This window comes from Rhizophagus irregularis, chromosome 23 (genome assembly GCF_026210795.1).
Source record: "Rhizophagus irregularis chromosome 23, complete sequence".
Lineage (NCBI taxonomy): Eukaryota > Fungi > Glomeromycota > Glomeromycetes > Glomerales > Glomeraceae > Rhizophagus > Rhizophagus irregularis.
Window position 1 is genome coordinate 2,673,456 of NC_089451.1, and position 22,359 is coordinate 2,695,814.

The window sequence follows — 22,359 nt, forward strand, 5'->3', positions numbered from 1 at the left end:
ATTTATATGTAGTATTTATTTTTTATTTTATTGGTTTGATTACAAATGAAGTGATAATTTTTTGCTTTTTATTTATCCATCTTCATAAATATTTAAGTCCTTCGCAGTAACTATTATTGATTTTAATCAAATGAACGCTACCCGTTTCTTACCTTAAAGTCCGGTTTCATGTTTAAGCTGGCGTACTCCTACTCGCCCTACAAAAAAAAATAACAAAAAAATGTTAGTTTTTCTTAAAAATAAAATGAAAATAAATCACCCTTCCGTTTCTTACCGTAAAGTCCGGTTTTGTGACCAAGCCGGCTTCCTACAAAATAAACAATAAAAAAGAAATATTAGTTCGTTTCTTAAATTAAAAAAAAGGATAAAATAAATTTTAAAAGTTTTGAAGCAAAGATTCGCTTCAAAATTACCGATTCATTCCAAGACATTGATTTACAGCAAGGTACTGTCCAAGTGGCGTCCAACGTCAAGAAATCCAACTAAAAAGTCTAATGGTGAAGGAACTGGATACCTACAAAATAAAAAGAAAAAATTTAAAAAACAAATTAAAAAAATTACTAGATAAGTATTCGATTAGAAACTTACCATATTGGCATATCCGAGTCTGCCTGTACGAAATTTTGACCGAATTGGACTATTTCGATTAGTGTATTCAATATTCATGAAAAATGATTGTGAAAAAAAAAATTTAGAATTTTATACTATAATGTTCGTGAAAAATAAAAAAAAAATTTTTTAAAAAAAATCTGATTAAAAAAAAAATGATTTTTTAAAAAAAAATCTGATTAAAAAATGATTTAATTAGGATATAGTTAATTATATAAAAAAAAAAGATTTTAAAAAAAAATCTGATTAAAAAAAAAATGATTAAAAATGATTAATAATTAGGGTATAGTTAATTGATTAAAAAAAAAATCTGATTAAAATGATTAATAATTAGGGTATAGTTAATTATATAAAAAAAAGTCTTTTAAAAAAAAATCTGATGATTAATTATATAAAAAAAAAAAGATTTTTAAAAAAAAATCCGATTAAAAAATGACTAATAATTAGGGTATAGTTAATTTTATCCGATAGAAAATGATTACTAGTGCTTCGACCCGGATGAAAACCGTCATCCGGATTACACAAAAAAAAAAATCCGGATTATATCCGGATTGACCCGGATTTTGAATCCGGATCAGATAATCCGGATAGAAACCGGAAACCGGATTGGATTTACAAATGATCGGCAATAATTCTGGCCAGAATTCATAACGCCGGCCAGAATTACAAATTGAAATTTTCATGCCAGCCGATAAAAAATTTTTTGCCCGGTGGCTAAACTATTTTCCCGGTGTCACGTGATGTTAATTTCGGCCAGAATTACAAATTTGGCCAAAATTATCCAAAACCACGAAATTTACATAATTCCAATTTCATTAAATACTTTTCTTTAAAACAATTTCATATTATTTCAGCATTGTCTCAGACTATTGTTTAGCATTTCTTTGTAAATTAACTAATTATGAAATTTTAAACAAGATATTTTTATATACAGCTAAAGATTACTATAAATAGATGTGTTGGGTTAGTAAGGCAATTTTTTAAGGATTTGTTTCTTCTTTCAAAAATTAAAGAATCATTTGAATCAAATTACATAACACTAGTTTTAATTTTTAAAAAAAGTTGTTATAATTATATAAATTTATAATATTGAACAATTTTTCATTTTAAAACAATAATTATTATTTTGTTGCAACAAAAATAATATAAAGTTTTTTTTCTTTTGAACGTTTGAATGTGAAATCTAAAATTATTTGTTATTTGTTAATGTATAAATTTAAATAAACAAATCTGATACAAACTTCAATAAATAAATTATAATTGAAAAATCTTCTTAAACTTACTGTATTAAAAAGTTTAATAACAAATATAAATTTAATAAATTTTAATAAAAAAATTGGTATTAGGTGCAAAAATAATTAGCCATAATATCATTTAGATATAGATCTTTATGGATCAGCAAAATTATTATTAATAAAAAAAAAATAATAAAAATTTCATCCGGATTCCGGGTCAAACCGGATATTTTTCATCCGGTTTATAATCTGGATGAAAACTGTGAAAATCCGGATATCCAAAAAAAAAAAATCCAGATCAATCCGGATTGATCCAGATACGGGTCGAGGCACTAATGATTACATTATTTTTACTTATTACAGGAAAATGATTGGCTGAATAAGCCACTTCGTGGCTTATTTTCAGCCAATCATTTACCCTCCATAAGTAAAAATAATGTTATTCACTCTTTTCCATCGGATAATAATATAATAATTTACTATAGTATGATTATTTTCTATATAGGGAAAAGAATGATCAATTTTTATATGATGAGTGAGTGGCCTTTAATTGCAAATATAGTTAGTTAAAAGTATAAACAATGATGAATAATAGTCTAATTTAGTCTATCATGACAACATAAAAGACGACCAATTTTTTTTTTTTCAATCTGAATATTTTCTTTATCCTTTAACTTTCTTTTTCATAATGGGAATAAACACATGTTTGAAAACTCTCAAAAGTTCAAAAAAAGATTCAAATAATTGCACAAAAAACTCAAAAAATAAAGTTGATAATTCACAAATAACCAAGCGTCGCAAAACAAATAATGTATTACCAAATTCTGCAAATTTTAGTCTTTTTATTGAAGAATCTGGGAAAATATTTTTTTTATCTTTTATTTTTTAGCAATTAGATTTATTTTTAAATTATAATATAAAAATTTGTTAAAATTGAATATTCTTTTTTAAAGAAAATAATCTAAGGCCGGGCAAAATTAATTTTTAGATTCTCGTGACCTGGCCGTGTCAGTTTTACAAAAATTCAGGGATTTTTTTTTATAGTAAAATTTTTTATCACGTGACTTAACATAATAAAATTGCATATACTTTAGTTACATATTATTTTCGTAAATATAAAATCTTATTTTCGTGATACTGGACAGAATTGGTTTATATCAACAAGTTTCCAATATTCCAATTTCTCTAAAGCTTTTATAAGAATGCGAAACTCTTTAATAATTACAGTTTTCCTCCATATATTTCCTATATATCCTGCTTTTCCTTCATCAACTATAGGAGTTAACGAATTTTGATTATCTGCAGTTATAGCTCTTTGATTAATAAAGTATTCAGAAGATTTGTTGCATAAAGCAGCATAGGTTCTTTAAGCCAAGCAAATTTGGGTTTTTCCATCCATGGTAATTCAATGTAATTTATCGGAATTTTATAATAACTTTGTAATTCTTCTGAATTAAATGATCTTCTTGATTTTTTGTATCTTTCAGGATGGGCTTGATCAAAAAACCTAGTAAATAAATCCGGAATTTTGTATCTATCATCTAATGTTTTATAAGAACAAATATCAACATATACGTAGATTTTGTTAAATTAGAAACAAATCTTTTTCTAATATTATTATTTGCATTATCTTTTCCTATCCAGCCACCTCCATCTATGCATAGTTGATCCAAAGAATTTTTGCTGGTAATTTAAATTCTGGAAGGTAGTTAAGCATTGAAGCAGATTTCATTAATTCAAATGCATTGATTGTATTCATAGCTGGCTCATTATTAGAGTCATCAAGTAATTTAAATGTTACATATTATCCGCACGGTTTAACAGTTTCCCATGCATCAGTTACTCAGTCCTATTTTTCTATTTCACCCGTTTTTGTAGGACTAAAATATGCAATACAATTTTTTCCCCATAATTCTATCTTTAATTCATTAACTACTACATCATTAAAAAATCTTTTATATTCATATCCTCATCAACAGGAAGCCCCTCCCACTCAAATACTGTTTTAGAACAAAGCAAAACATGTACAATTATTATCGGCATATCGGATTTTATTTAATAAAAAGTGGCAGAAGATAGATTTACATAGATTTAACAATTTTATCTTTGTTTGTGTAATACAAGATATATTTTTGTAATACAAAATATAATACAAAATACATATAAAAAAATTTACATATGAAAAAAAAAAACTGGGTGACCGTGTCAATTTTAAAATTTTATGTCACGAGAATCTAAAAATTAACTTTGCCCGGCCTAACTTTAATAATTAAAGTAGCTGTAGCAAAGGGTAATGATATTATCGAACCTGAGTCAAATATTGATAATCAACCTGTTGCTACGAATTCCAACTTGAACGTAACTAATAATTTATTGTGTTACATATCTGAAATAAAAAATCAAGATTTTGCTCCATGTTCTCACTTGGCCTTGGCGGCTTCAAAAAATCCCGTAAAAAATTCTGTAAAAAATTCCAATAATAAATTAAAATACACTAATCCTAATATTAGTAAGAAAAATTTAAAAAACCAAAGATCTTCAATCTTGATACTGATGTTGACAATACTTCTGATGATACCCCTGGCAGTATCCCTAACGATTTTCCTAAGGATATTATTCATATTATTGATGATGATACTTCCGATGAGAATTCTCATCACAATTCTCTAGCTTATAAACTAAAATTTGTATTGCATTATTCATCTGATTTAATAAAACAAGAACCTACATCACATTCTTATGAAACAAGTCCAGCAACATTTCAGTCAAATTTGAATAAACCCACTAATTTGAATAAATCCACTAATTTGGATAATTCAATTAACCATGTATGAATATATTTACTGTGTGAGTCATATTTTATATGTTATAATATTAAATTAATTTATTATTTTTTGTAGGCCACACCAGAAATGTTAGCAATACTAGTAAATGAAGCAAAAATAATGTTTTTAAGAGCACGTAATCTCCCACCAGCTGCATACAATACGCTGGTAAAATTAGTGGCGCAAGGGTTTACTGAAACCAGTAAAACAGCATCATTTCTTCTAAATTAAACACTTATTATGCAGATTATCGGTCATATTTAAATACTGAGGCTAGAGCATATGGTCAAGATTATATTATTAATAATGAGTAAATATGTTTGTTTCGTAATTATGTTCTTTTTCCTTTATTATAATATTAACTAACAAGTGTATTATATATTTTAGTATTATATCAGATGATATATCAAGTATTGAAGACTTAGGGTCGTATGTAGATGATACGGTAATTTTCCAGTGCCTTAGAAATCCAATTGCACAAGTAATTGATTCATGGTGGGAAGATGATAAAGACACAGTAGATGCGTTCAGGATGCTTATTGTGTCAGCAATTAAAATTCATATCATTAATATATTGAAATGTAAGGAAGAGCTTCATATATCAAATGCACCAGCTTTAAATGAGGTTAAAACCCTAGACTATATAACCTGTGATCTCCGTCTTCCACATAATAATGCAACAAATTATGCTAATAATATTGATCTGAATCTATTGGAATCCTCAAGATCAAATGGAAGTTGTGGACGTGGATGTGGACGCAAATGCAGATGTGGTTGTAGAAGCTATGGTCATGGTAGAGGATTTGGACAAAAGTAAAAAATTCAATTTAATTATATATTCGCGAAAATATTCCATACTTGTTAAATGACTCTTATTAGTCACCCAAGTCTTGCAAGTCTTGCTTCATTAAACCGAAGTATTAAAATTAATATTATAAAATTTATAAAAAACACGTTTATTATAAACAAAATATATATCAGTCTAATAATAATATTCCATACATATTTAAGTTCTTTAAGAATATTTAATATTTTTAATATGGAAAAAAGAATAAATAAAAAAATGAGTTCGTAGGCTGATCGCGCCACAAGATTCTGTATAATTCACGTGACTTGTATTAAAAAAAAAAAAATTTTTCACTTTACGTTACGTACCTTACATTATAGTTGATCGACATAAACTCAAGAATCCAAAAAAGGATATTTCATGTCGATCACTTAATTCCGGCCGAAATTAAAAAATCAACGCCCGCCGATCGGTAGAAAAAATTTCTCATTTGAATACTTTGATTACGAACGAACTTACGGTACTAAACATGTGACGCCCAGGAAAATTAGTTTGTTGAAAGTAGGTTAAACAAATAAAAATAATTATTTTTTTTGTAATTAAAAATTACTAAAAATGATCCGCGAATCCGCCTCAATAAGATTAGCTAACCAAATTAATAATAAGCTTTTAAGATCTACCCCTTAAATTAATTAATCGTTGTTTGTGCTATAGACCCGACTTGACAAGTTAATTGTTCTAACCTAATTAGGTCTGGACAATTTGTCTGTGCTTTTTATTTAAATAAATTACTAAACCAAAAATCGATAGTATGAAGAAAATAATGACCGTTCGTTCCGTTAGTTTGATTTTTTTAAATGAACACATTCATTTTTCAGTATTTTCAATAAAATTTATTCCAAAAATCCAAAATTCTAAAATTCAATCTGTTAATTTTCAATAAATGATAATCATTATTTAAAGATAAGATTAAATTTTTATTTATAAAAATTTCTAATTAATCTAATATTAGTATAGTATACGGAGTTCGGATAAACAGTTATTGTTATTTGCTACAATGATAATGTAAGTTTCGAAAAATCTTTTGTTTTAACGAAAAAGAAAAAATCGCGAAACAATAACATGTTAACCAAAAGGTTTGTTTCTGAATACATAACCTTCAAATTTATTATTAACATAGTACTTCAATGATTGGATAAAGATTTCGGGAGAGTATTTTTTCGTTTTCGTATATTTTTTTCTTTTTCCTTTTTTTTTTATTTAGATAAAAGAATAACAGATATGATTTTAAACTGATTTAATTCATTTTTTCTTTCTTTTTTTTTTATAAAATTCGTGCGAGAATTTAATTATGCAGTCAAAGGTATCACAAATTCAAATGATATTACCTAGAAATTACGCATGCACATGTGATCTACATCATAATTGACATTTGACCGTTTCTCGGTTTTACAAATTTAGAATTTTTCAATAAAAATTAGATCTAGAAGAGCTAAAAAACTTTACTTCGATTTGAGATTCTGTGTTACCTGTGTTACCACAGCTATTAAAAGATTAGATTGATTAGATTTGTATAAATTCGAGTAACTTCCTTTCTTGAATTATCTTAATTTTTTTTTGTAAACATGAGCGAAAACTTTGACCGATTACGGTATAAAAATTGAAGCTCATCAAACCGAGCATAGTGATTCAAACTTACTTGGGCACGAAAATGGTTCAATTAAAAGTGTAGATATTACTAAAAAGAAGAAAGATTATCAAATTGCAATTTGTCAAGACGGAAAATTTGTTGTTACATTTGATACGGGTAAAAAATTAATTTATTATTTAAAAATAATTTATGTATTTGAACATATATATGTATACTAATTTTTTTTTTTAAAAAAAAATAAAATAGTAAGCCTTCGGATTAAAATTTTACAAAATACTGATTATCGTCCATTTTATATTTGTGAAGAAAAAGAATTAGATGGGACCGTTGAAATAGATGAAACAATCGCTTATTTTGAAATAAATAACGACTTTATTATTGAAAATGAAAACGTTTACAAGCCTCAGGGATCAGAACTCGATATTAACAACAGCTTGGCAGTTTTATTCAGTTTTATAATCAAAAATATTTATTTATGAGCCATAGTAAGTCAAACTTTATGATATTGATAGCGCAATAAATAACTAGTTTGAAAATATTATTAATATTTGCGTTTATTATAAATTTCACTACATTTTGGATCAGTTAAATAGTTCATACATGCGCTATTTTTTGAAAAATAACCTATTTTTTTTTTGTGTACATGTTTCACGTTTTTTCACATATCTCAAATTTCAAGCAAAGGATCATGAAAATTAATTCAAATGTAAATTATTATACATTTAATTATAAAGAACCCTAATTGTCATAATTTTTTAAAATTGTAACGAATAACAAAAGTAAAAATTAAAAAATCACTTTTTTTTTAAATTTTAAAAAAAAAAAAATTTAAACAATTCTGCAGCATCCCAAGGGAACAGATATTAGCTATCTATCTAAGTTTCTCAGCTGAACAACTTTACTTGAACAACTTTACTATAATGAAGAACACACTGCGTGTATTAAACATTACCAGTTAGTTATTGTCCTATAAAATTAAAGAGTACCGATGAATGAGTAACACGGGTCACTGTAACGACAATTAGTAAAAAGGTAATTTATAAATAGTCTATCAAGAAAACGAATGGGAATCAAGGAATTTAACGTCACCCTTATTAGGGACCGCCAATCAGATACTAACCACCCCACTTAACATACTTTCCTCCAACCTCCAATAAAGTATGCGTATGAGGATCCTTATCATGGTCCTGCTATGTAAGAGAAGATTTTGCGGTACCCTCATTATAATTTAACCATTAAATTATAATGATTCGGTATCCTGAGATGACGCATGTGTTATCAGTAAGGAACAGGTCTCTTACCTTGTTTTACTTTCACCTTTATCAAATTGCATAAAGGTAATTGACAGTTGTAATGTTCTTTGAACCAAAGTTGCACCTACAAAGGAAAGGACTCAGGGTAAAGTATTATGTAGGGAAAGAAAAGGAATCCATTTTAAATACAGGAGAAGTGGTAGAAACACGAAAAAATTTGCATAGAAAAGTAGAAGAGATCTCCTCAAACTTTTTTCTTTCCACTCTTGTCATCTCTCTCTCATATACTTCCTTTCCTCCCTTTCTCTCTTTACACTTATATACTCTTTTGATCGGAAAGAGAGAAGTAGAATAGAGGCTGGAACGAAATTTTTTAACCAAAATTTAATTTATGATAAGAGCCGGAGGTGAGGTGTAAGGAATATTGAAAATTATTGCGAGTAGGGGAAAAAAAGGAATCCATTTTAAATACAGGAGAAGTGGTAGAAACACGAAAAAAATTGCATAGAAAAGTAGAAGAAATCTCCTCTTACTTTTTTAATTTCTTCCCACTCTTGTCGTCTCTCTCTTACATACTTCTTTTGTCTTCCCACTCTTGTCGTCTCTCTCTCACATACTTCCTTTCCTCCCTTTCTCTCTTTCCACTTAAATACTCTTTTAACTGGCCAGGGAGTAGCAGAATAGAAGCTAAAACGAAATTTTTATTGTGAAAGTTTAGAGATGGGATGGGATTTGAAAAATAAATTAAAAGAATAGGTCTTTTTATAATATTTTTAGTTGTACAAACTCTTTGTGATAACAATATAGACTTTTCTCTTATTGTTATTAGTAACTGTGACTGTGATTTATAAAACTTGATATAATAATAAAATTTTACTTTCCCACCATATGAGAGAACATGTAAATATCGGCATAACGATAATTTGATATAATATTCAATGATCTACATATGGTATCGACGTATCGTTATATCGGAGTTTGATTGTAATTTGTACGATAATCATGAAAAAGCTTGCTGTCATCAATATAAATTATTATAATTATATAGATCGTATTATAATATTAGTTTATCGATTATCGAGAACATCTATCACTCTTAAATCATGGTGATAAACGATGCACGTCAGCTGTCACCTGACGCAAAATTTTTTTTGTACCTGTACAGCGTAAAACGTCATCTTGCAGCTTGTTTATAAAAACGCACAATTTTAAATAAACTAAAAAAAAAAATGTCTGCTCAATTTTTTTCGAAATTAAGTCAAAATTACATTGAATTATTGAAAGATGATGAATACTATGATATTACAATTGAAGTTGGTGAAGATCCTAACGTAAAAATATTTCGTGCTCACATGAATATTTTATGTTACCGTTCTCAATATTTACGACGAATTTTAGCTTCTAATAAAAAGAAAAACGATAACGTATTAACTCATATTAAATTACCAAATATTTCACCAGAAATATTTCAAATTATTTTAGAGTAAGTAAATTTAATATGAATTATTGTAATTATTGTGGATAATATATTATTTCTAATATTTTATTAAATTTTTTGTAATATAGATATATTTATGGTGGTATTCTTTCGTTGAATAAGCATGACACTTCAGATTTTCTTAAAATTTTGGCCGCCGCAGATAACCTTCATCTTCAAGAACTAATTAATTATTTACAAAAATTTTTAATTGAAAATAAGTCAGAGTGGATAGTACAAAATTTTGGATTTACTCAACAAATTAGTTCAACATCTAATAATTTATTAGACCTTCAAAACTTCTGTACAAAATTAATGGCTCAATCTCCTGAAAAAATACTTTTGTCATTTAACTTCACATTACTTTCTGAAAAATCTTTAATTTCACTTATTAAAAGGGGTGATTTACAAATGAAAGAGGTTGAAGTATGGGAACATGTATTAAAATGGGGACTTGCGAAAAATCCAACCCTAATTCCAGATCCTAAAACTTGGTCAGATGATGATTTCAAAAAAATGGAAAATACCTTAGAACATTGTTTACCTTTAGTTAGATTTTATAGTTTATCGACTAAAGAATTCTCACAAAAAGTTCGTCCATATCAAAAACTTTTGAACCGACAACTTTATGAAGACTTAGTAGACTCGTTCATGGATCCTGATAGTATACCAAATGAAAATATTTTACTTCCTAGAAATATTAAAATTGAGAAAATTATTGATTCAAAAATCGTTACTAATTTGAGTATTGTTAAAATTATTTCCAGACAAATTGATAAAATGGATATCAGAAATAATTTTGCATATTTAAAAGAATCATACAAATTTAAATTATTATTAAGAGGAAGTCGGGATGGATTTACACCTAAAATATTTCATGAATTATGTGATGATAAACCTAATACTGTTACTTTTATTAAAATAAAGGGAATAGAGGAGGTTATTGGTGGATACAATCCGATAACATGGAAATCATCTGTTGATCGGGGTGAAACTATAGACAGTTTTATTTTTTCTTTTAAAAATAACGATATTAAAGATTCGATTATTAGTAATGTACAAGATAAAAAACATGCAGTAGTTTATGGTCCTAGTTTTGGACCACAATTTGGCCATGATATTTTCATATATTCTTCCAATGAATCTACTGATTATACTACACTTTATTGTAGCAAAAATTATTATGAAAAAAAGATAAGAGATACTGAAGAATATTTGTCTATAGAAGATTATGAAGTATTTCAAATGTTGAAATAAATGTTTTAAAATAAATAAATGTTATTACTAGGTTTTAAAATCTGTACATTATTCATTTTATAATGCTTTATAGCGAAAAAATGACGTTGCTTTTTCTTGAAATAAATTTTTATTTCAACTGATCATTTACTTAATTTAAAAATCATATTGGTGAAAGTGCCTTTTATGTTAGATGTGATTTTAAGAGATTTTGAAAGATGCATAAATTTAAAACTATTTTGATAAATGATCGCTTATTAAAAAATGAGTTGAATCGCGAAACTTACGTGGAATAGGAATAAAAAATCCATTATTAATTTATAAAATCGATAGCCCAAATTCATCTCTTGCCTTAATAATCCTGTAACTCCTTAACCTTTTCTTCATTTAGCTGATATTAGTCCAGTTATTAGGATCTGGATTATTATCATGGTCAAATAATTTAAAACACTAAGCTTTCCAGTAATTGATAAAATGCTATTTCTGTATTTACCTTTTATTTACAAAATATTATCTTCTTTTAATGGAATACTATTTAATTTTACTTTTCTTTGATAGAATGCTATTTATCTTCTTCATGCAAAATACTACTTTTTTTTAATAGGGTACTATTTACTTTCTTATTATAAGATATTACTTATATAAAATGGACCTTATTTAACCGAAAGAGTTCGTAAATACTTTCTACAAAGATATATCTAAGTTCCTATCTAAAAACTTTAATAAGATAGGGAAAAGTAAGCGTCATGTTGTCCAAGAAAACGTCGAGCAAATATTTAAACAAACCACCAAGAGCAAAAGGTTTTCGATACCCATAGCTCAAGAAATAAATATGCTGGTCGAGATGATATAACTATTTTTTCTTTTTCGTTTCTCATTCTGTTTGAGATTACATTTATATTGACTCAGTAATTTTATGTTATTTTGTTAAATATGTAGCTTTTTTTTTAAAAAAAAAAATAATAATACCGTTTTTTACATTCATGATATCTTTATAATTGATTGGATTTGGGAAAACTTTTGTGTATAAATGTGTATGAGCGTATGAGGCTATATATATGATAATAAAGTACACAGACATAATTGTACTAGTACATAACAATAGAATGACCCTCGTTACGCTCCGGACAATAATCAGAATACATACTTTTTAGGAGCTTCGTTCCCTATGATTATTTCTTTATTGAAAGAAGCTGCTGATTTCCAATTAGATAGTGAATATTTATAAAAATAATTTTTTGCATATTGTGATTTATGAGATTTATGATTGTTGGAGGTTATTATAATTTTATAATGAACTTTTATTTATTTATTTTTTAACCATACATTATTAATTAAAATTAGTACATTCTTGGATTTTTAAATCTTATGTTAAATTAAAAAATACATAATTGGTGGGCATTCGCCCTGCCGATCATAAAAGAACATATTATTTCGATCGTGTTAACAAGTACTTAAGAGTTATAAATCCAAGATAAGTCACCATACATATGAGGAAGTATCAACTATCTCTTACAGTTCAAATAGAAAAGTAGTAATATTTAAAACACAGCGATCCTTAAAATAAACCAACATTACATTTCTCTCAATTGTAAAAATAAAGATAATTATTAATATAAATTTAAATTGTATTTTATAAAATTGCTATATTTATTATATGCTATGTTTCGTGGGCGTTATATATTTAATGCTCTGTTTTTCTTTAATTCTTTTTTTTGGGGAATTTGAACCTGTCCAATAAAATACGTCATCACACAAAATAGAATGTACTACAGAATATAAAAAAAATAAAGTTGGAATTAGTTTAGTCTATTAGCAAATAACGTAATATTTAACTAATTAGAAAAAACATTATTGTTGAAAGAACAAAACCTTTAAATCCCGAAATATCCGGCTAAATAAGATCGACTAACCAAATTAATCATAAACCAACTTGGCTGAGTTGACTCATGTTAATTGCTTTAACCTAATTAGATTTAGGTTATTAGGAATTCATTCTTAAATAAGTATCTAAACCAAAAATTGTTAAATTTTAATAATAAGTCAATATTTTAAAATAAATTTTATGCATAAACGGTTATCATTATTACAATGGTAATGTAATTTTCGAAAAATTTTTTTTTTTTTTTGATAAAAAGAAAATGGAAAAAAGGCTTTGTTTCAAATAATGTTGAATATTTGTTTTATTTTCGTACCTTTTTTTTTCTTTTTTTTTTTAAAAAAAAAAAGTTTTAGTACTGTATATTTTTCCACGTTTTTTCAGTGGATGGAATTCGTGCAGAAAATTTTTTTTACCAAAATAGTCTCGGTGCTAATCATGGCTGGTTTTAGCCTCAAAGTACATTAGTCAATATTTACAAAATAGGAATAAAGCGAATTAATTTTCTATTTTTTGTATATTGTATGTATGTAATCTTGCATTGTCATCACTCACTATATGGTTAGCTCACAAGTTCTTAGTTTACTGATTTAGAATTTTCAATGAAAAATATTTAATTGGTCATTCATAAAAGTAATAATTATTTTCTGTGTTAGGACCCCGATCAATACAATAATCAAAAAGGCAAATTTGTATAGCAAAATAACGTGTGGATTCTTCCTTTTTTGGATAATGCCAGAACGGCATTACGTCTGAAGAGGCCGATCTTTTATTGCTCGGGTCACCTTCTATGTTATAAATTGAGTAACTTTCGCAGTTTTTATTTCCCGTCTTTTATCTAATAAAATAATATTATTGATAATTCGAAAAAAAAGACTTTTAAGCAAAAACATGAACGACCTTTCTGAGATCAAAGTTATCAAACAACATGAAAATACTTTTTTAGATTATTTTAAAGACGAAAACCCGACTTCTAAAGTAGATTATGGAAAAAATGTTATCACTGAGAAGGAAAATTATCGAATTAAAATTTGTCAAGATGGAAAATTTGCTGCTACATTCGATACAGGTAAATAAAGATTCATTATTAATAAAATATTTATGTGTCCCTTAATATAAATTGATAATTTTTTTTTTGCTTTGTTTTAAAATAAATAAATAAATCAATAGCAAACCTTCGGATCAAAATATTACAGAACACTGATTATCGTCCATTTATAAACGACAAGAAAAAGAATCCCTCCAGCAATAAGGATAAATCTGATGATTCCGTCAAAATTGATAAGACAATCGCTTATTTTAAAATAAATTTTGATTTTATTATTGAAACGTTTTATAGTACCGATTGTTCTTCAAATAGTGATGAAAAGATAACAAAAGAAAAGAAAAGTGATTCAAAAGAAGATAAAAAGAATTATAAATGGTCTCTTGATATATCAAATATGCACAAGAAGAAAGATAACAAATATTTTATTCTTTTCGCTATATCTCGCATAAAAGTTGATGAGGATATGAAAGGAACAGAGAAGAATAATGATGATAAAAATAAACTTGATAAAACGAAATATGAGCCAACTAACAAATGTAAATTACAAGATGAAAATATAAGAACAGCAAATAAAAGTAATAAAGGAATTGCTATTTATCGTATTGAACTACGAAAAGAAGGAGCGGATAATTATATTCTTACCGCTGTAACTCGGTTTTATTCTAATAAAATTTCAGGAATATGTAGATTCATATATTCACGTGATGATGATGATGATGAAAAATCAAAATCAAATGATGTTAATGATGAAAAATCAAGCGATATTGAACTAAAAAGATTTATAATATTAAATTTCCGTGGAATATACAGTATTAAATTTGATGATAATTTTGATTTTCTAGATTTTAATGAAAAATTTAAATATCCACAAATTATTAGATTTGTATTAGATAATTGGTATACATTTGATGAATTTTCTGATTGTACGAATAGGCTTCTTACGTGTATTTACGATAAATATTTTGTGATTACAAAATATATAAGTGGCACGCAATCGCTTGAAGGTAATTATTAATTTATCTCATCGTAATAATCCTAAAAATATATTAATATGATATGTTTTACTAGTTTATGATCTAGCAAAAATGGAACACGAAATTGATGCAAAATTTGTTGGAAATATCGTAAATGAATATAATCATTATTTTTTTGCAGTTAGTGGGTTACTACTTGGTTTTACTCAAGTTAATACTATTAAGTAAGTTATATGATTCACTTATTAATTTATTGGCGTTGTAAAATTTAATTAATTTAAATTTTTTTAGGTTGTTTTATATGGAGAATGGTTTACAAGTTGCATCAAAAAAATTTGATGGAATCAAAAAAATATATTTATTAGAATTTTTTGATAATGATGAAAAATTATTTATTATAGGAGAATGTCCGGATGGAATGATTAAAGTTATAATTTGGGATCTGTATGATACTGGCAAACATAAATTAATAGAGTTAGACGATTTTCCAATTACCAAAGCTAATATAGATGATATTTACACTCGTTTAGCCATAACTTCGGGGAATATTTTACAAATCGATGATAATGGAAATGTTTCATCAGTTCTTAAAAAAGTTAAAAAATTGAAAGAGGAAATAGAGAAAACGGAAAAAACCGAAAGGGATAAAGTTGCAGATCCATTAAAAAATAATGTTTTTGGAAAACAACCAAATGGAAAAGATGATAAAAATCATATCATATATTATGATGGAAAAACAAATTTCAAGCAAATAGTTAATGACAGAGAACCATGGGTACCGGGCGGTTGTGAAAGAACTTCTTATTGTATTTATTATAATGAAGAAGGAACGGAAACAGAAACTTTACAGCTTATTGTTGGTGGATCAACCGTTCAAATTTGGCATGAAATAAAAGATGATAGTAAAAAAGAAGATGAACTTCCTAATAAAGGAGAAGCCTTTCTTGAATATATATGGTCAAATCGTATTCCAGTAAAGCAAGAAGGAAAGAAAACGAGATTAAGAATTGAAAAGTTTGAATATGGACCAAATTATGGATCAAAAAGTAAAATAAATGATTTTTATTTAAAGGTTTATTGGTTTGAAAGAAGTTATAGTTCAAAACCAGAAGAACATAAAAAAATGACAGAGCAAGAAATAATAAAGGAAGAAGACGATGATATAGATCGTATAGAAAAAGAATTAAAACAGATTAATAGTAAAGATAATGACCTAAACGAAGAAGAGAAAGAGAAAAAAAGACAAGAAATAATAAATAATTGTGTAAAGGTAAAAATACGAGAAAAAGTAATTCAAGGAAAAGATGTTATTAAAAAATCTCATGCAGCAAGACACGCTTGCAAAGCATTAGAACATATAAGAAAACGTTATAAAAGTAAAATCGATGCGGATAATTATAAAGTAAGTTAATTTACTAATTAAAGTTTATTTATTTATTTTTTTTAGAAATAATACTACTAACACTCATTAACACTTCTTATTAATAAAAAGCATGAGAGGTTGACTAACTATATCGAACATATAATCTGGAGATTTGCTAAATATGAACCAGAAAATTTCAGATTATTAGATGTTCGATATAATCTTATGAAAAATTTAATACTTGCTGATTGTAATCGTTTAATAAAATTTAAATCATGGCCGGGAAAAAATTTTTTAAAAGATGATGATTTTGATTTTGGCAAAAGAGATCAACAGCTAAAAAAGCCAGAAAATAATATGGAACTAGCAATTTATTATTGTAGAGGTAAATCTAACTTTAATTATAATTAATAATACTGCAACATAAAGTAACATTATTTTATTTATAGGTCGTGAACTTAAAGATGCAATTATTGTTGCATATTTTTTAGAATATTATTCTAGAAATCCAACGAATTGTGTGGGTTGGTTGTGTACTGTTTCTAAGGCAATTCCTTTATTATTTAAATATAATTATGGTTCGTTTTCCTTTTCTAATTCTAATTTTATTTCATCCAAAAAGTTTATGAAATTTATATTTTTTTTTTACATAAAACTTAGACGATTTTGCCAGAAAGTTATTTATCAGATGTTTTGCAGATCAGGGTCACCTCTTGGGTCAAGATCCTGATGAAATTATTCCGAAAGAATACTTAGAAAGGTACAATAATGACACCAAATTTAGAGCTTTGATACCTATGGTTAAGTTGAAGTCTGATGAATGTGTTAAACTTAAGTGGTACGATCATAATTGGATTTGGGATAAATTTAAAAATTTAAAAAACAAATTCAAAGAATATAGAAACTTTGAAAAATCACCATTAGCTTTACGAGTTGTTCCATTTCCTGGTTTTACTATAAATAACATTAAAAGGGGCAAAAAAAATTATAACTTGTTTGAAACCATTTTAAATCGCCTTACGTCTATACTTATACCACGACGGAACCAAATCAAATGGAATGAAACGAATAAGTTGAGTCCTTTTTCTAGAATGGTATTGTGTGAGAATAATGATGATATTTATGACAATCCAGCAATTGAAGCAGTTATCGATTTTCGTTGGCAGAAAGCAAAAATATTCTTGTATTCTCTCTGCTTTCGTTTTCTCATTTTCGCCATTTGTTTTATATTAGTTAGTTTGGCATATTTGGATCGTAGTTTTATTGTAAATGGAAATTTTTTATTAGTTTTAATTATTGTATTCTATTATTTGGCAATTTACCGATTTATTATTGAAGTGAAACAGATTCGTTATCGTGGACTTAAAAAATATTTTTTTGACTTACTTGATATTGTTGATATGATTTCTATTATACTTCCTGTAACGGTAATGTCGATAATGCTTTATGATTTTCAACTTTCTGATGGCTTTGGAATTAGTGAAGAAACTGGTTCTAAATTAGTTGTAGAGATATCATTCTCAATTTTCTTAATTTGGATTCAATTTGTAAGTTTTTTGTTTAAAAATAAATATATAAATCTTTTTTATGTAACATTAATTAACCAATTTTAATAATTTTAGATATTATTTCTCCGTTTAAGATCAGGTAAAAATAATACATTTTATTTAATTATTATTTTTTCTAAACTAATTATTAATTATTATATTTTTTCTTCCATTATACATTAGATATTGGAATTTATATTTATTATGTCGTAATTATTTTCGAAGCAATAATTCCATTTCTTTGGTTTATGTTAGCTGTGATAATTGCATTTGCACACACAATGTATTTAAATGTTTTCTCATTATTTTCTAATTTATTGATTTCTTTTCGGATTTCAAAAATTTCAATATAATTAATATAATTTATTTTTCTTTATTTTATAATATATATAGGTTCATTCTACTTAGAGATCCTATAAATATAAAAATTAAAGAATCTACATATAGTGGGGTTGCTACAAATTCATTAACAAATGAGACACTTAATATTGATCTTAAATCTGATTTTGATCCCAAATCTAGTGATGATAATCCATTTTCAACTTTTAATACAGCAATGGTTTTGGATTAGTGGTAATTGGGTTCAAAGAGATAATTTTAGTAATTGGGCTGTTGACTTTTTTACCTTGATTGCTAGTATATTCCTTGTAATCATACTACAAAATATCTTGATTGCTTTTATGAAGTAAGTATTTTTTTTGCAACTTTAATAACTTATTTGACATTTTCTTATATTATGGTTTTCTTTATTTTAGTGGTGTTTATGTAACAGCAGGAACTAAAGGCAAACAAAAATTATTGAGATATCAAGCAAATTATATAGCAACTTTTGAAGCATTACATGTTCATTTTTCTGATTCTGAACTTGGATGTGAACCAAAACGTATATATTACTTTAGTCAAGCTAAAAATTTTGAAGAATGGTATAATACGAAAAAAGGTGAACAAGGTGTTATTTATAAAGAATTTGAAGAAGCATCTATGTTTATGATAAATAGTATTTATAAAGAAATAGATTATGACAAATATTCAATTTTAACATATAATGATAATATTAAAATGATAATTAAAGATTTTATTAATTTAGGTAATAATGTGAATATTAATACTGAGGATTTGATTAAAAGAGTTATAGATAAAAATTCAATTGATGAAATTGAAGGAATTGAAGGTATTAAAGTTGATTTAGAAACTAAAGTTAGAAAATTGAATTATATATTAGAGAAATTGAAGAAACATTCTTTGTAAATTCTATTGTGAATTATTTTAAAATTCTGTGATTTTTTTTTATTTATTTATATTTATTTATTTCAAATAAAGTTATTATCTTATTTTTTATTTTTATGCTTCTTTATTTCATCTGGCTTCATAAATTATTTAAGTCATTAATCAACCCTTTTTTATGGGCGACAATCGTTTAATAACGTGATATGTACGTGATTGCGAGTATTCTCATCATTAAATAGATTTTTTTTTTCGTTACTAAAGATCAATAAAGCGTAATAAAATTGCGTTTTTATAATCAACCATCTAAAATCAGTAATTACAAATACAGTGAAAATAATATTTTTCGTGATTTATTATTATTAAATTTTCTTTTTTTTTCTTTTTTCTTGTAAAATAAAATTTATTGCATTTAGTAAAATTTTATTTTATAATTTTTTATTTGATTTTTCGGAAAATATCAAAATATTATTTTGTTATTGAGCTACATTTTTTTACCTAAAAAAAAAATAAACAATTTATCAATTTATAGTAATTTTATTTATACTTTACTGCGCCCACTGCGGCTGTTTATTTAAAAAAAATAAAACATGAATAATTTACGAGTAATATTTAAAAAAACTTATCGACGAACTGGTGTCGGGATTATAAGAGTATGATATTTTGTTGCAATCTTCGATAGCCGATAGGACTGATTGGTTGTGGAACGGTATAATGTTCTGCGTAATTTTTTATGGTGAAGAATAGTGTTCTTCTTTGGAAGTAAGGCCGGTCATTACGAAAAGTACAAAAGATTTTTAAGATGCGATTAAATCAATGTGCATAAATATACACGAGTTTAAAGTTTAATTTTATCGAATTTTTAGATGCTTTACTTGTGATTATATAACAAGGTATACTAATAGTTGAAATTTAGAAATAATGATATTACTGTTCTACATTAATAATTTCTTTTTCTATCTTATTTAATAATTCTTGAGAAATTATACCAGCAACGCTCATACCATTAGCTTCTTTATACTTAAATTCTTTTTGGCCAAAATTAACATTCAAACTACAAAATCCATTAGAACCAATTGTAGGATACCAATTATAAAATAGACTGGTATAAGCGATACCCAAATTCTTACCATTCATTGTAAAGAAAATTTGTCCAGTATTTGGACAATAACCACAACCTATTACATCATTTACTTTGCCCCATTTTTCAGCATATTTTGAACCAGTATATCCTTCATTGTGGAATGTTCTACCTTCGTCTGAATGAAAACCAACAGAATGTGTATCACAACCAGGCAATCTTAAATTAAAAAAAAAAATTTAGTAATCGTTTAATTTGATCATTAAAATTTTTTTGTAGAAATAAATACCTGTTAATTGAATAATTTTTCGTGGCAAGACCAATAGCAATTATTGTTTTATCATTATTCGGATTCGAAGAAATTGTTATTTCATAGTAATAGAACCAATACTCTATTGGTTGTGTGGAAGAAGTATCTATTAATAGTATTTAGAATTCGGTAGCAAATATGTTAGTTAGTAAGTAGTAATAAGACTGACTTAATATAAATAGTTCTTACGCATATTCAAAGCAATGGTATCAAATGGTATATTGTTAATATTTGATAAAGGATAATTTGTTTGTATCATAACGTCTGATTTAGCATTAAAATAAATTTTAATATTATCATCATTTTTATCATTATCAACGATTTTAATCTTATCGGTTTCTCCGTTATAAACGTTCTCAATCTCATCATCTTCATTATCAGTCTCGTCATCAATTTTTATTATATTTAATAATAAAAATCTTGATTCAGGTATAAATTTCCATGCATTGATTCCTAATGTTTTTAAGTAAGATTCATCTGATTTTGACTTTTTTCCTAAAAAGTTTAAAAATTTTTTTAAATTTTTTTTTAAAGATTCTTTAATATTTTGTAATAGAATTTGTTTATTTTTTGGACCATATACTAAAAAAAAATAAATAAATAAAATAAGTTAATTTATAAAAATAATTTAATAAAATAATAAAGTATTTTTAAATTTCTTTTACTTACTTTGTAAAATGATATTTTCATCAATATAATTTTGACATAATCGAGTATTAATAATTAAAATTATTAGGAAAAATAAAAAGAGTGTAACTAAAATTATATATATAAAAAAGTTTAGTTTAAATTTTTTATCAATTAATAATAAGAATTTTAAATAAGAATTTATGTACTCATAAATATCTCTACTCTAAGTGTAACACCACCACTAGTAATATTACCTAAAAATTATCAGATAATAATAATTTAATATTTAAAAAATCATTTGAGAAAAAAAAAGATAAAACTTTTTTTTAATTACCGTTATTAATATTACTAAAAATAATAGATGGATAATTATAACCAATTAACATTACAAATAGTAATACTATTTCAATTATAATTGCAAGATAAAATAAAACATAAAGTTTTTTTGAACATTTTTGTATCACTAAGAAAACATTTGAAATTAGAATAATTACAATAACACTATATATTTCAATAATTTTAACGAGTATACTCTTGGAATTCATATTTATAAGAATCCCAAATACAAATAATGATATTGATAACGCAATTCCACTAAATGAAACTGAAATTAGAAGCAATATCCTCTCAAGTTGATAAATAATATTGATATCTAATAAAAAATAGATTAATATGTTGATAATGAAATTAAAGAGAATAATTTTAACTTACTTCTCCGATTATCACTCAATTTAGACTCCCTAATCCACTTCCAAGATCTAATAAAGTAATAAATTTAGTTTATATTAAAAAAATTAGAATATAAAATAATTGTTAATAATTACCCTAACAATAAAACACAAATTACTATAAGGGTAAATTGAAATATTCCTAAAATTATCATCAAAGGAATATATTCGCGTATATAATATTTTGATGAAATTTCATTTATTTCATCCTTAGCTTTGTTTATCATTTCGGTTTTATTATCAGGGTCGATAATGTTGTTTAATTTATTAATTTCTTCTATATACTTACTAACCGTTCCATTGCTTAATTCAATTAAAATTTGACTACCAAATTCTTAATTATTTAAATGAATTATTTACAAAATACAATTAATAATATTTATGCATAAGCAATTCTTAAAAAAAAATATTTACCAAAAAAGTAATCAAATTTGAAAATATTACAAAGCGTTATCCCAATTGGAGCAAAATTTACAATTAAAAATGCAACAAAATGTAATAT

The 22,359-nt window shown here is 25.7% G+C and overlaps 6 protein-coding genes across 6 annotated transcripts; 5 read left to right on the forward strand and 1 right to left on the reverse strand.

The window, feature by feature from the left end:
• Nucleotides 1–4,258: 4,258 nt before the first annotated feature.
• Nucleotides 4,259–5,486, forward strand: OCT59_015545 (uncharacterized protein; the record flags this gene model as incomplete). The annotated part of the gene is made up of 5 exons (XM_066140087.1): nucleotides 4,259–4,295; nucleotides 4,359–4,672; nucleotides 4,745–4,805; nucleotides 4,916–4,979; nucleotides 5,057–5,486. The coding sequence occupies 5 exons, from the start codon at nucleotides 4,259–4,261 to the stop codon at nucleotides 5,484–5,486; spliced, it is 906 nt and encodes a 301-aa protein (XP_066002903.1).
• A 1,595-nt stretch (nucleotides 5,487–7,081) lies between these two features.
• OCT59_015546 (uncharacterized protein) lies at nucleotides 7,082–7,586 on the forward strand (the record flags this gene model as incomplete). Its single annotated transcript, XM_066140089.1, has 3 exons — nucleotides 7,082–7,107; nucleotides 7,184–7,263; nucleotides 7,354–7,586. The coding sequence occupies 3 exons, from the start codon at nucleotides 7,082–7,084 to the stop codon at nucleotides 7,584–7,586; spliced, it is 339 nt and encodes a 112-aa protein (XP_066002904.1).
• Nucleotides 7,587–9,589: 2,003 nt separating this feature from the next.
• OCT59_015547 (uncharacterized protein) lies at nucleotides 9,590–11,094 on the forward strand (the record flags this gene model as incomplete). The annotated part of the gene is made up of 2 exons (XM_066140090.1): nucleotides 9,590–9,843; nucleotides 9,927–11,094. The coding sequence occupies 2 exons, from the start codon at nucleotides 9,590–9,592 to the stop codon at nucleotides 11,092–11,094; spliced, it is 1,422 nt and encodes a 473-aa protein (XP_066002905.1).
• Nucleotides 11,095–13,781: 2,687 nt separating this feature from the next.
• Nucleotides 13,782–18,455, forward strand: OCT59_015548 (uncharacterized protein; the record flags this gene model as incomplete). Its single annotated transcript, XM_025315544.2, has 10 exons — nucleotides 13,782–14,021; nucleotides 14,123–15,004; nucleotides 15,069–15,198; nucleotides 15,266–16,376; nucleotides 16,467–16,722; nucleotides 16,787–16,915; nucleotides 16,998–17,884; nucleotides 17,960–17,984; nucleotides 18,068–18,167; nucleotides 18,278–18,455. The coding sequence occupies exons 1-10, from the start codon at nucleotides 13,844–13,846 to the stop codon at nucleotides 18,453–18,455; spliced, it is 3,876 nt and encodes a 1,291-aa protein (XP_025182514.2). The 5' UTR covers nucleotides 13,782–13,843.
• A 109-nt stretch (nucleotides 18,456–18,564) lies between these two features.
• OCT59_015549 (uncharacterized protein) lies at nucleotides 18,565–19,132 on the forward strand (the record flags this gene model as incomplete). The annotated part of the gene is made up of 2 exons (XM_066140091.1): nucleotides 18,565–18,569; nucleotides 18,640–19,132. The coding sequence occupies 2 exons, from the start codon at nucleotides 18,565–18,567 to the stop codon at nucleotides 19,130–19,132; spliced, it is 498 nt and encodes a 165-aa protein (XP_066002906.1).
• A 903-nt stretch (nucleotides 19,133–20,035) lies between these two features.
• Nucleotides 20,036–22,084, reverse strand: OCT59_015550 (uncharacterized protein; the record flags this gene model as incomplete). Its single annotated transcript, XM_066140092.1, has 8 exons — nucleotides 20,036–20,408; nucleotides 20,479–20,605; nucleotides 20,689–21,081; nucleotides 21,169–21,255; nucleotides 21,336–21,383; nucleotides 21,464–21,781; nucleotides 21,841–21,887; nucleotides 21,954–22,084. 8 exons carry the CDS (start codon nucleotides 22,082–22,084, stop codon nucleotides 20,036–20,038), a joined length of 1,524 nt encoding a protein of 507 aa, XP_066002907.1.
• Nucleotides 22,085–22,359: the final 275 nt, after the last annotated feature.